General features: G+C 45.4%; 1 protein-coding gene across 3 annotated transcripts in view; it reads left to right on the top strand.

The window, feature by feature from the left end:
• htt (huntingtin) overlaps positions 1-12,366 on the top strand; it is a 306,184-nt gene that overhangs the window by 46,674 nt on the left and 247,144 nt on the right. For all 3 annotated transcript variants that reach the window (XM_069941879.1, XM_069941874.1, XM_069941888.1), the window contains exons 8-9: positions 1,557-1,735; positions 9,098-9,302. In XM_069941879.1, the coding sequence (XP_069797980.1) occupies positions 1,557-1,735; positions 9,098-9,302 (384 nt within the window). The remainder of the gene's footprint in view (positions 1-1,556; positions 1,736-9,097; positions 9,303-12,366) is intronic.

The raw sequence follows: 12,366 nt of genomic DNA, 5'->3' as shown, positions 1-12,366 counted from the left end.
TGTGCACCTCTTTCAGGTTTCCCCTCTTTCTCTGTCATTTGTCACTCCAAGGAGAAAAGACCAAGTTCTCTCAACCTATCCTCATAAGGCATACTCCAGTCTAAACAATATCCTTGTAAATCTCCTCTGCACCCTCTCATCCACATGTTTCCTGAAATGAGGTGATCAGAACTGAACACAATATTCCAAATGATTTCTTTGATATCTGCAATAGCATGGTTGGTGTAGAGGTAAGCGCAATGCCTTTACAGCGCCAGCGATTGGGTCTGGACCGAGGTTCGAGTACCTCGCTGTCTAAGTTCTCCCCATGTCTGCGTGGGTTTTCTCTGAGGGCTCCGGTTACCTCCCACCATTCAAAGCGGGGATGTAGGTTAATAGGGTGATGATTGGGCAGCATAGACTTGTGGTCCGAAATGGCCTGTTACCGTGCTGTATGTCTAACTCATCACACAGTTCATAAAGGCCAACGCACCATACACCTTCATCAAAAATATTTTGGTTAGGGTCATAAAAGAAAAATGTTTCAAATAATTTGCAACTGTATAAAAAATTTTAGGATCGATTGAGGGTAAAAATGTAAATATCTGTTGCTTACTGAGTATTTCAACCTTTTGGGCTTTTGAACAGGTGGAGGCCATTCAGCCCTTTGAACCTGCTCCATTCTTCAATGAGATCATGGTTTATTGGTAACTTGAAACTGGGTAGGAAGCTGAGGCCAGAGCCACCATCATTGATTGGGCTAGATATGAGTAGAAATTGATCAATCCCAGTAAGTTAGAAATATTGCTTTAATTTGCAGATAATGTGAGGAAAGGATGGATAGGAGACATGGAACATCTCTAAGGTGAGGCCAGTGTCGCTGTGAGATAAGTTGCAGAGATGATTGATGTGCTAACGGAAACATTTTTATAGCGAGAGTAAACAAATGATGTAAAAATGGGAGCATTTAAAGGAGAACACAGACAAAGGAAACATAAATTGCAGATTGCAAGGGTTTACAGAATGTAGGGCATGTCCAACAGGTCAGTCTGTGCTAATAGTGAGAGAAACTGAGTCACTTTAACAGATGGGTGACCAAGTGCAGAAATTCTATCCCTCCCCATCGTCTGTCCCATTTAAACTGAACTAGTTTTCTCTTTCCCCACGCTGATCAGGGATCTGGGACCTGAAACATTAACTGTTTCTCTTTCCATAATTGCTGCCTGATGTTTTGTGTCTTTCCAGCATTTTGTGTTTTTGTTAGGCATGGGGTGAGTTTAAGAAATCCATGATGTAATGTTGATCATAAACTTGACAAGCCTTTTTCTATTTATTCAGTTTTCAAATTTGGGTGTTGCTGCCTCCTGGTCCATTTATAATTATCCCTGAACTGAATAGGTTGGCTATTTCAGAGGGTGTTCAAGAGCATAGCTCATTATGGGATTTCCTTACTTGAAAAATGTTTGCACGGCTCCATGAAGGAAGTGCATCCAGCTTTGTGTTTTCTTACCCATAATGCTTTAAGTGATCTAATTTGTTTGGAAAATAGGCATAATATATCCTTATTTGAATTGCAGGATTATTGGTCCCTGTGGAAGAAGATCGTCCTACTCCACTTATTCTGGGTGTAATGCTCACCTTGCGATACATGATGCCTCTACTGCGGCAACAAGTGAAGGACACCAGTCTGCGGGGCAGTTTTGGTGTGACTCGGAAGGAGGCCGAAATCTCCCCTTCATTGGAGCAGCTTGTACAGGTAATATTTTTGGCTCAAATGAAAATACATGGTGGAATTGGTCAAGTCAACTTTTATTGTTCATAGCATGCTCAGACGGTAGGATGAGATAGCGTTTCTCCAGGACCATATTTGCATAAAGATGTTAGAAAAGCAGTTAACACATTAAAATATCAAGTCGTATACTCTGAAAGTCCACTGTGCACTATCCATATCTGCACTGGTAGTTCAGAAGCCTGATGACTTGGGGGTAAAAGCTGTTTCCTACTGTGGGTGTAAGGGCCTGAGTGCTTCAGTACCTCCCGCCAGATGGCAGAAGAGTACAAGTGTAGTAGATGTCCTTCATACAAGGAAGAGGTTCCCCAGTGGTCTTTTCCGCTGAATTCACTATCCTTTGCAGGGTCTTGCGGTCTGGGATGATACAGCTTCCAAACCAGGATGCTTTCAATACATCCTCTGTAGAATGTAGTGAGGATGGAGAGTGGGAGATGACTTTCCTCAACCTTCACAGGAAATCGAGGCATTGCTGAACTTTGTTGGCTGTGGAGCTAGTGTTAAGGGACCAGGTGAGGCTTTCTGCCAGGCACACACCGAGGGATTAAATACTTGAGCTATCATTGGTCAGGGGAGCATGATCTCCCCAGGCCCTCCTGAAGTTGACAACCATTTCTTTTGTTTTTTTTTAGCATTCAGATACAGGTTGTTTGCTCTGCACCAGTTCATTAGTTTCTGCACTTTATCTCTGTATGCTGGCTCCTTGATCTTACTGATAAGATAAGCAAACTTGATGAAGTGGGTCGAGCTGAGTTTGGCTGCACAATCGTGGGTCTAAACACGCAATGGACTAAACATGCACCCTGGGTGGGCCCCGTGCTCAGTGTGATAGTCTTGGAGGTGCTGTTTCCAATCTTGACTGCCTGAGGTCTCCCCGTCAGGATGTAAAGAATCCAATTGAAGAGGGAGGTTTTTAGTCCCAGCAGGCTCAACTTCCTTATCAGGTGCTGAGGGATGATCGTGTTGAATGCCGGACTGAAGTCAATAAACAGCATTCGAACATGAGTCTTTACCTTCCAGGTGGGTGAAGGCTAGGTGTAGGGCGGTGGCGATAGCATCATCTGTGGAGAGATTGGATCTATATGCGAACTGCAGGGAGTCCAGAGGGGAGCAGCAGGTGCTTGATGTGCCTCATGACGAGCCTCTCTAAGCACTTCATAATGATGGACATGAGTGCGACAGGGTGGTTATCGTTGAGGCAGGACACAAACAATGGTGGCAGCTTTGAACCATGAAGTGGTCCCTTCAGCGCTACTCAGGGAGATGTTAAGGATGTCGGTGAGAACATCCGTTAGTTAAACCGCACAACCCCTGAGCAGCAGCTTTCCTTGGGTTCACTTGCCTAGTTCTCTCCTAACATCAGTCACTAAAACACAACACTTGATCATTTGATCATTTGGAAAAAAGTGGGGCGGGGGGGGGTGGTCTTCTTCACTGCCACATTGTTTTTTGCCTCATCGTTTTTTGCCTCAAACTGCGTGTCGAAGTTGTTCAGTTCACCGGGAGGGAAGCATCTCCAGCACATCCAGATGGTATAGTCTTGTGGCTAGTGATATCTTGGATCCCCTTCACATGTGTCGAGTGTCCTTGATTTCCAGGAAGTGACTATGAATGCGCTGGGCCTGCGCATGCTTAGCATCCCTGATGACCTTAGACAGCCTGGCTAGGACTGCCTTGTTGCCCATTCTGAAGGCCACATCTCGGTTCCTGGGCAGCACCCGCACCTCCACAGTCATCCATGGCTTCTGATTAGAGCATAGTGATGGTCTTGGGCACACTGACGTTGTCAATACACTTACTAATGTAGCTGGTCACTGTTGTCGTATGCTCCTCCAGATTTATGTAGTTGCCGCTTCCTTGAACATGTGCTAGCCATAGAACTTAAAGCAGTCTTGAAATGTGTGAATGGTCCCCGCTGGCCAGGTTTTAACTGGTCAGGGCTGGTCTATAGCATCTAGCGAGCGGTCTGTATGCTGGGATTAGCTTTACGGAGAAGTGATCTGAGTATTAGAGGTGGGGGTCAGGGCTCCGCCCAATACACATCAGAGATGTTCGTGTACACGAAGTCCAAGTGTTCGCCCTGTTACGGAGTCCAGAGGATCTCAAAAACCAGCAGTAATAGATATTCACCACAACACAGGGTTACTTAAACAAAAGTAGTTTTTAATTATAATTGAACAAGAAAACAGAATTAAACTCTAACTTATTACTTAACCTACCTAACCCCCTTAATTCCCCCCTTTAGTATTAAGCACGGGTATGTGTAATGTATATTTAAGATTAGAAAAGTTTTTTTGGTTCACAGTCCAATCTCACTGGTTGCAGGCAATTCTTGTACTGTGCACAGAAGTTAGCATTAACAAAGTTCACCAGTCTTTGGTGCTTAACAGGCAAATGGTTACCATTTAGGAGGGTTCTTGCTGGTTTTCAGAGAGATTCCTTTTCCAGGACATCCGCAACTGATTCCTTCTCAATCAGTCCCGCTGATGAAACTTTCCCCCTTCAGGATTATCCAGATGATCCTCTTTCTTTCAGGTCATCTTTCAGACCACCAGTCTTCTCCGTTGACCAGACAGCCTTCCAAAGTTTGCCAGCTTGTCCTTCAGGAACTGATTTCTGTGTCACTCCTGTTTTCCCTCCTCTGTTTTCCATCCTCTCTCTCTGAGGGCAAAACTGTTCTCCTCTCCCTGCAAGGATCACATGCTCTCCCAGGCCAGCTGCTGTCGATACTTTGTTGCCTCCTGTAAAAAGCAAAAGTTCTGCAAATATTCTGTTTTAAAATGTGTGTGTGTGCAAGCTGCTCTAACAATTACACCCAAATACTCTGCCACAACCCCTCTTGTAGCAAAGTCCACATACTGATGGAATTTAGGTAGCCCTGACTTGAGATTCGCCTGGTTGAAATCCCCAGCAATGATAATCAGTCTGTCAGGGTATGCGGTCTGGAGTTCGTTTATCAGCTCATACAGTTCCCAGATTGCCTCCTTAGCATTTGAGCTGGGGGAGATGTACACACTGTGGTGAATTCCTGTGGTAAACAAAATGGTCTAGATCTGACAGTCACAAATTCCACCAGCATTGAGCAGTGACCAGAGACTCGTACCGAATCCTTACACTATTCCATGTTGATTTAACCGCACGAGCCACCACCACGGGATTTTCCATTCAGAGCAGCATCTCTGTCAGCCCGAAATAAGAACAGCCTGTTCTGCTGAATTGCGACATCCGGAACCCTGTCACTTAGCCACGTTTTGGATGTCATCTGTGGTGCCTTAAGGGGAGAGCTACAAGCAAAACGACTGACTCAAGTTGTGGTCAGCAAAAAATTGCTTTAATCAGCTTTACAGGCAACTTTTATGTCACTTCCGGTTTGGCTGTCCCAAAAACGGAGGTGGCGTCACGACTCTCCCAATTCATTCCCCAGTCTGCTGACTTCATCCCCGAGACAAAGGGGGCCCAGCTCCATCTTAGCACGGACCCCTGGAACGCATGGTTGGCTGGAATCGGGGGCGATTCAAGCATGAAGTCCTGCCCCTTGGCTGCCGCTACAGTACCCCTGCCCCCCCAGAATCGTCACCTGGTACGATAGTCTGAGTCTTGGGTTGTTTGTGGGGGGGGGGCAACCATGGCAATGCGGAGGTGAAAATGACACTGGCTCAGCTGTGTCCGCGTGGGGGGTTTTGAGTCGGTTCCTGGTGTAAAGTTCACGTTTGCCCCCAAATGTCCAAGAACAGGGTGGATCTGTTGTTTTTCAGCACTTTGTAGGGATGCTGCTGGTGTGTTCCTCTGTGTTGGGCGGCGAATAAACACAAAGTCCACTGAGTCGTGGGTGCTGAGCCATGCCTGTGGCTGGGATTGGGGCCAACGCCCCTAGTCTCTGGCGCAAGCGCTGAAGCTCGTCTGATGCTGTGGAGTCAGTAATGGCGGGCAATAATGGCGCCAACAGGGGTGCCAACAGGGGCGTGCCGTAAACTCAGCTGACTAAGCTTGCAAGTCCTCTTTTAGAATGGACCATGTCCCCAGCATTACCCAGGGTAGCACGTCCAGTCACTGCGGTCCTGTGAGTCATGCACATAGGACCTATTTCAGGTGTCTGAAAACATTTCACTCGTCTGTTGGACTGTGGGTGGAAGGCCGTGGTGAAATGGAGTCGGGTGCCGCAGAGGTTTGACAAGGCAGTCCACAGTGCTGAAGTAAACTGTGCACCTCTGTTAGAGGTAATATGCACTGGTACCCCAAAACGTGCCAGCCAGGTAGATAGGAAAGTCCTGGCACAAGTTTCGGTTGTTAAGATTGACCATGAGTGTGGCTTCTGGACAACAGGTGAATTGATCGACCATGGAGAGGATGCATCTGTGGCTGCGTGATACGGGCAGAGGTCCAGTGATATCAACGTGTATGTGTTGGAACCTCTCGGAAAGTTCTGCACCAGGCTCTTGGTGTGTTTGTGGACCTTGGCCATTTGACAAGTCAGGCAGATCCTTGCTCACTGGGATACTTGTTTTTCTAATCCATGCCAGACAAACTTGGATGCCATAAGTTTGATTGTCGTCCGTATTAACGGGTGCAACAGTCCATGTACCTGGTCATAAAGTCTTTTGCGCCATGCTGTTGGTACCACGGGCCAGACTTTACCTGTGGAAAAGTCGTAGAGCAATGTGGTTTTGTCTGGGCCCATTTTGATTTCTTGCAGCTGGAGTCCTGTAATTGCGGTCTGGGAAGCTTGGATTTCTGCATCCTCCTGCTAGGCTGTGGCCAATGCTTTCAAATCCAGGTCCCCAGTGACGGAGCTGATCTCAGGTCTGGAGAGCGGTCTGCAATGACATTCTTTCCCCGACATGTTTCGAATGTCGAGGTGAATTCTGAAAGGAAAGACTGATGTCGCTGTTTTTTCGCTGTTCATGGGCCCGAGAATTTCGATGGGGCAAAAGTGGTTTGTGGTTGGTAAATACGATGAACTGCCGTCCCTCTAGGAAATAGTAGAAGTATTTCACAGCCAGAAAAAGCGCCAATAGTTCCCGATCAAAGGCACTGTATTTAAGTTCTGGGGGCCGTAGATGGTGGCTAAAAAAGGCGCGTGGCCGCCAGTGGCTGTTGACTTGCTGTTCCAGGACTGCTACTGCTGTGTTGGAGGCATCAGATATCAGTGCCAATGGGGCGTCCATGCGTGAGTGTGCTAACATGGTTGCCTTAGCCAGCACCTCCTTAGCTTCCCAGAATGCTATCTCTGCCTCAGGTATCCAAGTCAACAGTTTTTATTTGCCCGTCAAGAGGTGGAAGAGTGAGCGTAATAATTTGGCAGCCGCAGGAACAAAACGGTGGTAGAAGTTCATCATGCCCAAAAACTTGTGCAAACCTTTGATGGTGGAGGGCCTTGGGAAGTTCTGGACCGCTGCCACTTCAGTTGGCAATGGGGCTGCTCTGGCAGATGTGACTCTGTGCCAAGAAAATCAATAGTGTCCTTATCGAATTCACACTTCGCCGAGTTAACAGCAAGACCGAAATGGGGAGCCCAAAACTGCTCACAATGCTCTGTGAGATCTCACCAGTGTCTTATAAAGGGTCAACATTGCATCCCTGCTCTCATATTCTAATCCTCTTGAAATGAATGCCAGTTAGTCCCAAATCTGTTCAGTATATTTTCTTTGTGGAATTAAGAACCACAGATTCAGGTCTTGTGCTCAGCAGATGCATGGCAAGTATTTACGCAAAGTGCCAATTTTCTCTTACCTTGTTTCATCTTGCCTCTTTACATTAAAACTCCTCACTGTTAAATTGTTTGTTTTTGATCCTTCATGAAAATATCATTCCCACATTTGAAAGTTTTAATTGAATCTTCTTCCACCCTTTTCCTGTTCCTGATTAACATAGTGATTTATATTTAAAAAATCTGTTTCATCGAATTTTGTTTTTAATAATTTTAAATGAAAGGTCACCCAAATTTACTGGAATTTTAGTGTGCGCGCTACCGAGTAATGTGGAAAGACACATTCATGTGAAGTCGAAGACTGATTTATTGTACTGGCAGCTCTACTTACATTCACTCCTCTCTGCTGATGTCGGGAGTGATATCACCGGAGCGTTGATCTCCAACTGGGCGGCTTCCTGCCATTGCTCACTGTTTCCTGCTGTGCGGGTGGTCACCTGGGATAAAAGTCGTTGGCCCCTGCAGGGTCTGCTGTGTTCATTGGCCATTTTATGTACTGGGTCATGTCCTGGTTAGTGGGCTGCAACATGATCCCCCGCCCAGAACCGGCGATCAGAGCGCTGTTTACTGCTTTCGGTTGTCTACTTCTGCGACAAGGGGGCTGCGCATGGCTAATGTCCAGGTGTGCTGGTTTAAGGCGGTCGATCATGAAAGTCTTCTTTTCCGTCTAAATAATAACTCTTTCCACAGGTTTCAACTTGGAACAGAAATTATAATTTTTTTAACTCTGCTGGGCCTTTGAGTCATGGTCTTGTGAGAAAATAAATATTTTGATAGAACATTTGCATCCTCTATATATTAAATTTGCACTCAATGAATTCTTAATTAAAAAAAAGTTGAAGAAAAAAATAACTTTGAAATGCAATGCTGAAAAGATGATTGTATATTCTAAAGTGGAAAAGATGCAGAAAAAGTTCAGTAGGATGTTACCATGAAAGTAAGGAGAGGCTGGGTGAGCAGGAATTTTTCTCCCTGGAGCGTCGGAGGCTAAGGGGAGCATCTGAAAGAGGTTTGTAAAATGAGGGTCATAGCATTACAGTCTTTCCCAAATTTGAGGGCATAAATTTAAAGTGAAAAGGGAAAAATTTAAAAGGAACCTGAGGGGCACCTTTTTCAGAGGTTGGTGGATGCATGGAACAGAGGCAGTGGTACAGGTAAATATAATTGTAATATTTCAAACTGCTAGTTTAAAACATGCTGAAAATTTTCGTTCGTGGGTTGTGAGTCTGAGGAACTTGTTGCCACAGGCGGCTGGAGAGGTTGTTGGGTGTATTTCAGGCAGAGATTGACAGGTATTTGATTAGTCAGGGCATCAAGGGGTGAAGGCTGGGGAGTGGCACTGAGAGGGAGGATGGATCAGCTCATGATAGAGTGGCGGACCAAACTTGATGGGCCTACTTCTCCTATATCTTGCGACCTTTAGATGGGTATGTGGATGGGATATGGGTGAAATGCAAATGGGCCAGCTTGGTCAGCAAGGACAATGAAGATGGTGCTTTTGCTTGCAGTACTTTGGAAAAACGTGGTTTCATTTAAAATGTCAACAGAAGGAAAGTGGGTATTCTTGCCATCTAAGTGAGCTTGAATCTGGCCCTGTGAAACTCTTGTTTCCTTTTGTACAGGCATATGAATTGACATTGCACTACACCCAACACAGAGACCACAACGTGGTAACGGCAGCCTTAGAGACGCTGCAACAGCTGTTCCGTACCCCGGCTCCAGAGCTGCTCCGGGCCCTGACGAATGCTGGCGGCATCACTGGAGTTAGCATTGCAAGGGATGACACAGCAAGTCGAGTTCGCAGCGGCAGTATAGTGGAGCTAATAGGTGAGTTGGTGAATTATATAGATTTCTTATCTGTCTGTTATCAGTTATTTTTATCAGGAAATTTATTAACTACTCTCTTTATTGGACTAAAATTATTGATAATGGTCATCACCAAAGTGGATACACTTCGTCAAGACACAAATCACACTTCATTGATTCAGTGGTGGAATAGATATTTTGGAGCAGAACGACTTCATTTTGTTGTTGGAGTAAATAACAAATAAAATGATCTTCACTGCATAACTGCCCTAAAATTGCTGATTTCCAAGCATGCTAAGTTTGCATCAATTATTGTAGTTAAGTTGGTCATCCACAAGTAGGTACCTATTCCTCTTTTAGAGTGTTCACTCTCCTTCACCTCAATGCAGATACCAGGGAATATTGCAATACCTGATCAAAAGCTTCAATCACTGGTTTCATTGTGTCAATCAGATTAATTTTGTCCCAATGTTAGAGTTTGTCATCACTGATGATCAGACTCTTGTCATTGTTTGTACTAATGTAATTGCTTTTGACAGATCAGCTTATCTAGTGGTTAGTTTATCGTTCTGTTGTGTATCAGTTTAATGTTTCTCTAGCCTATAATCTTTTTAAATCCTGATCTCCTTCAGTCTTTACTACAAATTTGAATTATTTCAGGGAAGATGGGACCAGTACAAGAGGGACAGGTTACTTCTGAGCTGGTGGGGTAACTAATATTGTCGTGGGGAGGTTTGGTAGTGCTATAGTAGATGTAGCTGGGGTCTAGTGCAGTACACAAAAGTGCTGGAGAAACTTAGCAGGTTATGCAGCATCGATAGAATGTAAAATGGTCTGAACCCTTCAGGAATGTCGAAAATCAGGCAAATACTTAAATAAAAAAGTGCAGGGGTGAGCAAGGAGGGAGGAGGAGGAGGAGGAACACTGGCTAACATGTAAGAGATCATAGTGGGAGGGTAAAAGAGAAAGAAGCTGAGAAGTGATGGGGAAGAGGCCAAAGGACTAAGAAAGACCTCTCTCATAGAAGGAAAGGAAAGGAAAGGAAGGGAGCTGGAAAAAGCGAGACTGAGAGATAGAGAGAAACTGGGGGTGGGGGTGGGGGGTTAATATTTGATGCCGACTGGTTGGAGACTGCTGAGATGGAATATCAGTTGTTGATTCTCCAATGTGAGGATGCCCTCAACTTTGGCAATGTAATTGGCCATAGAAATGTCCTTGCTGTTGCAGAGGACAGAGCAAAGGCACACAACAAAGTGATCTCCCAGTCAATGTCCAATCTCCCGGCTGTAGAGGAAGCTGCACCAGATGCACTAAATGACCCCTACAGATTCACAGGTGTTGCTTCACTTGAAGGTACAGTTTGGGGCCTCGATTCGTGGTGAGAGAGGAGGTGCTAGTGTATTAGGTGTAGGTACAAGGTGGCAAAGGGTGGGAAGGGAAGCATGAATGAGGGAGTGATCCTGATTGAAAGTGGGGAGGGGAAGATGTGACTGGTGTTGGGATCTTGTTGTCGGTGGCAGAAAATGCGGAAAATACGTTAGATGTAGAGGCTGGTGGCGTGGTAAGTGAGGATAAGGAGAACCCTTCCTTGTGTCTGTAAGGTTGGGGGGGGGGGGAAAGGAAGGTAGATGTGGGGAAAATAGAGGAGACGTGGATAAGAGCTGTTATTGGGAGCAGAGTGGATGAAGGACATGTATGTCTTGAAATTGAAAGCCTCATCCTGGGAGCAGATGCGGTGGAGTTGGAGGAATCGAGAGAAAGGGATAAAATCCTTGGAGAGGTTTCTGCCCCATCAAAGAGGTGCAGTCAAAGTAACTGGGAGTTGGTGGGTTTATTGAAAATGTCTGTGCATAGTTTGTCTCCAGAAATGAAGACAAAAGAGATGGAGAAAGGGGAGTGAGTTGCCAGAGATGTCGCTACTGAATTTGAAGTCAGAGGGAAAGTTGGCAGAAAAGATGGAGTTATTCATGGGTGCAGGAGGTGGCACCATTAATAGTCATCAGTGTAGTGGAGAAAGAGTCGAGTTTTGCTTGTGTCGGCTTGCAGTATGGATTGCTCCACATATCAGACAAAAAGGCAGGCATAACTGGGACCCATGTGAGCATTCTGGTTGGCAGAGGAGGGCAATGGGGGAGTGGGACTGGGTCTGTTTTTCAGGAAGAAGCAGAGTCCTAGTGCATTTTTTATGGATATTAGATGTTTATAGGGACTGAACATCCAAGTGAAAATGAGGAAGTTTAGCTAGGGGAACTGAAGGTTGTTGAAGTGACTTGTCCTGGATGTAGCTGGGAAGGGGGACAAAATAGAGTCAAGGTATGATGATACCAATTCGGTGGGACAGGAGCATGAGGAGACTGAAGCAATGTGAGTTTGGGAAACAATGAGCTTGGAGGCTGTTGGAGAGATTACTGCAAGTGATGAGGTCAGTGATGGAGTGGGAGACAGTAGCCAAATGCAACAAAGGAGGGTTTAAACTAGAGTGGCAGATGGGGACCTGAGCAGCAAGTGCTAGCGGATGGCAGATGCTTGTGCAAGCAAGCCTTAAAAGGAATTGTAGGAAGAGACAAGTGAATGATAACAGTGGGCCTGAGGAGGTGAAGTGTTTATTTTAATGCAAGGAGTGTTGGGGCAGATACCCTTAGAACAGTGGTTTATGTGATTAGTATGGGATTGCTTAAGGTGGTATGTGGGTGGAAAGAAAAAGGTTGAAAACCACTGTTTTAATCGTCCCTCATTGACTCGTTATGTGCATGGTTTCATAACTCCAAAGGAAATGGGCCAATGACAATTTTTCTCAAGCAAAATATTTCAGTATCAATTGGGTCTAGAGCAATGGTTCTCACCCTTCCCTTCCCACTCACATACCACCTTAAGCAATCCCTTACTAATGACAGAGCACCGATGGCATAGGGATTATTTAAAGTGGTATGTGAGTGGAAAGAGAAAGGTTGAAAATCACTGCCTTCGAGCCTTTATTTGGAATTATGTTGTGGCCATTGTGGAGACATGGCAGCAAGAGGGACAGATTGACAACTTGTTCCTCGGTTTCATTGTTTTAGATGCGGTAGAGAAAGAGTTAAGAGGT

This window comes from Narcine bancroftii, chromosome 1 (genome assembly GCF_036971445.1).
Source record: "Narcine bancroftii isolate sNarBan1 chromosome 1, sNarBan1.hap1, whole genome shotgun sequence".
Classification (NCBI taxonomy): Eukaryota; Metazoa; Chordata; class Chondrichthyes; order Torpediniformes; family Narcinidae; genus Narcine; species Narcine bancroftii.
The sequence above is the reverse complement of the archived record's forward strand: the minus strand, read 5'-3'. Positions and strand labels throughout refer to the sequence as shown.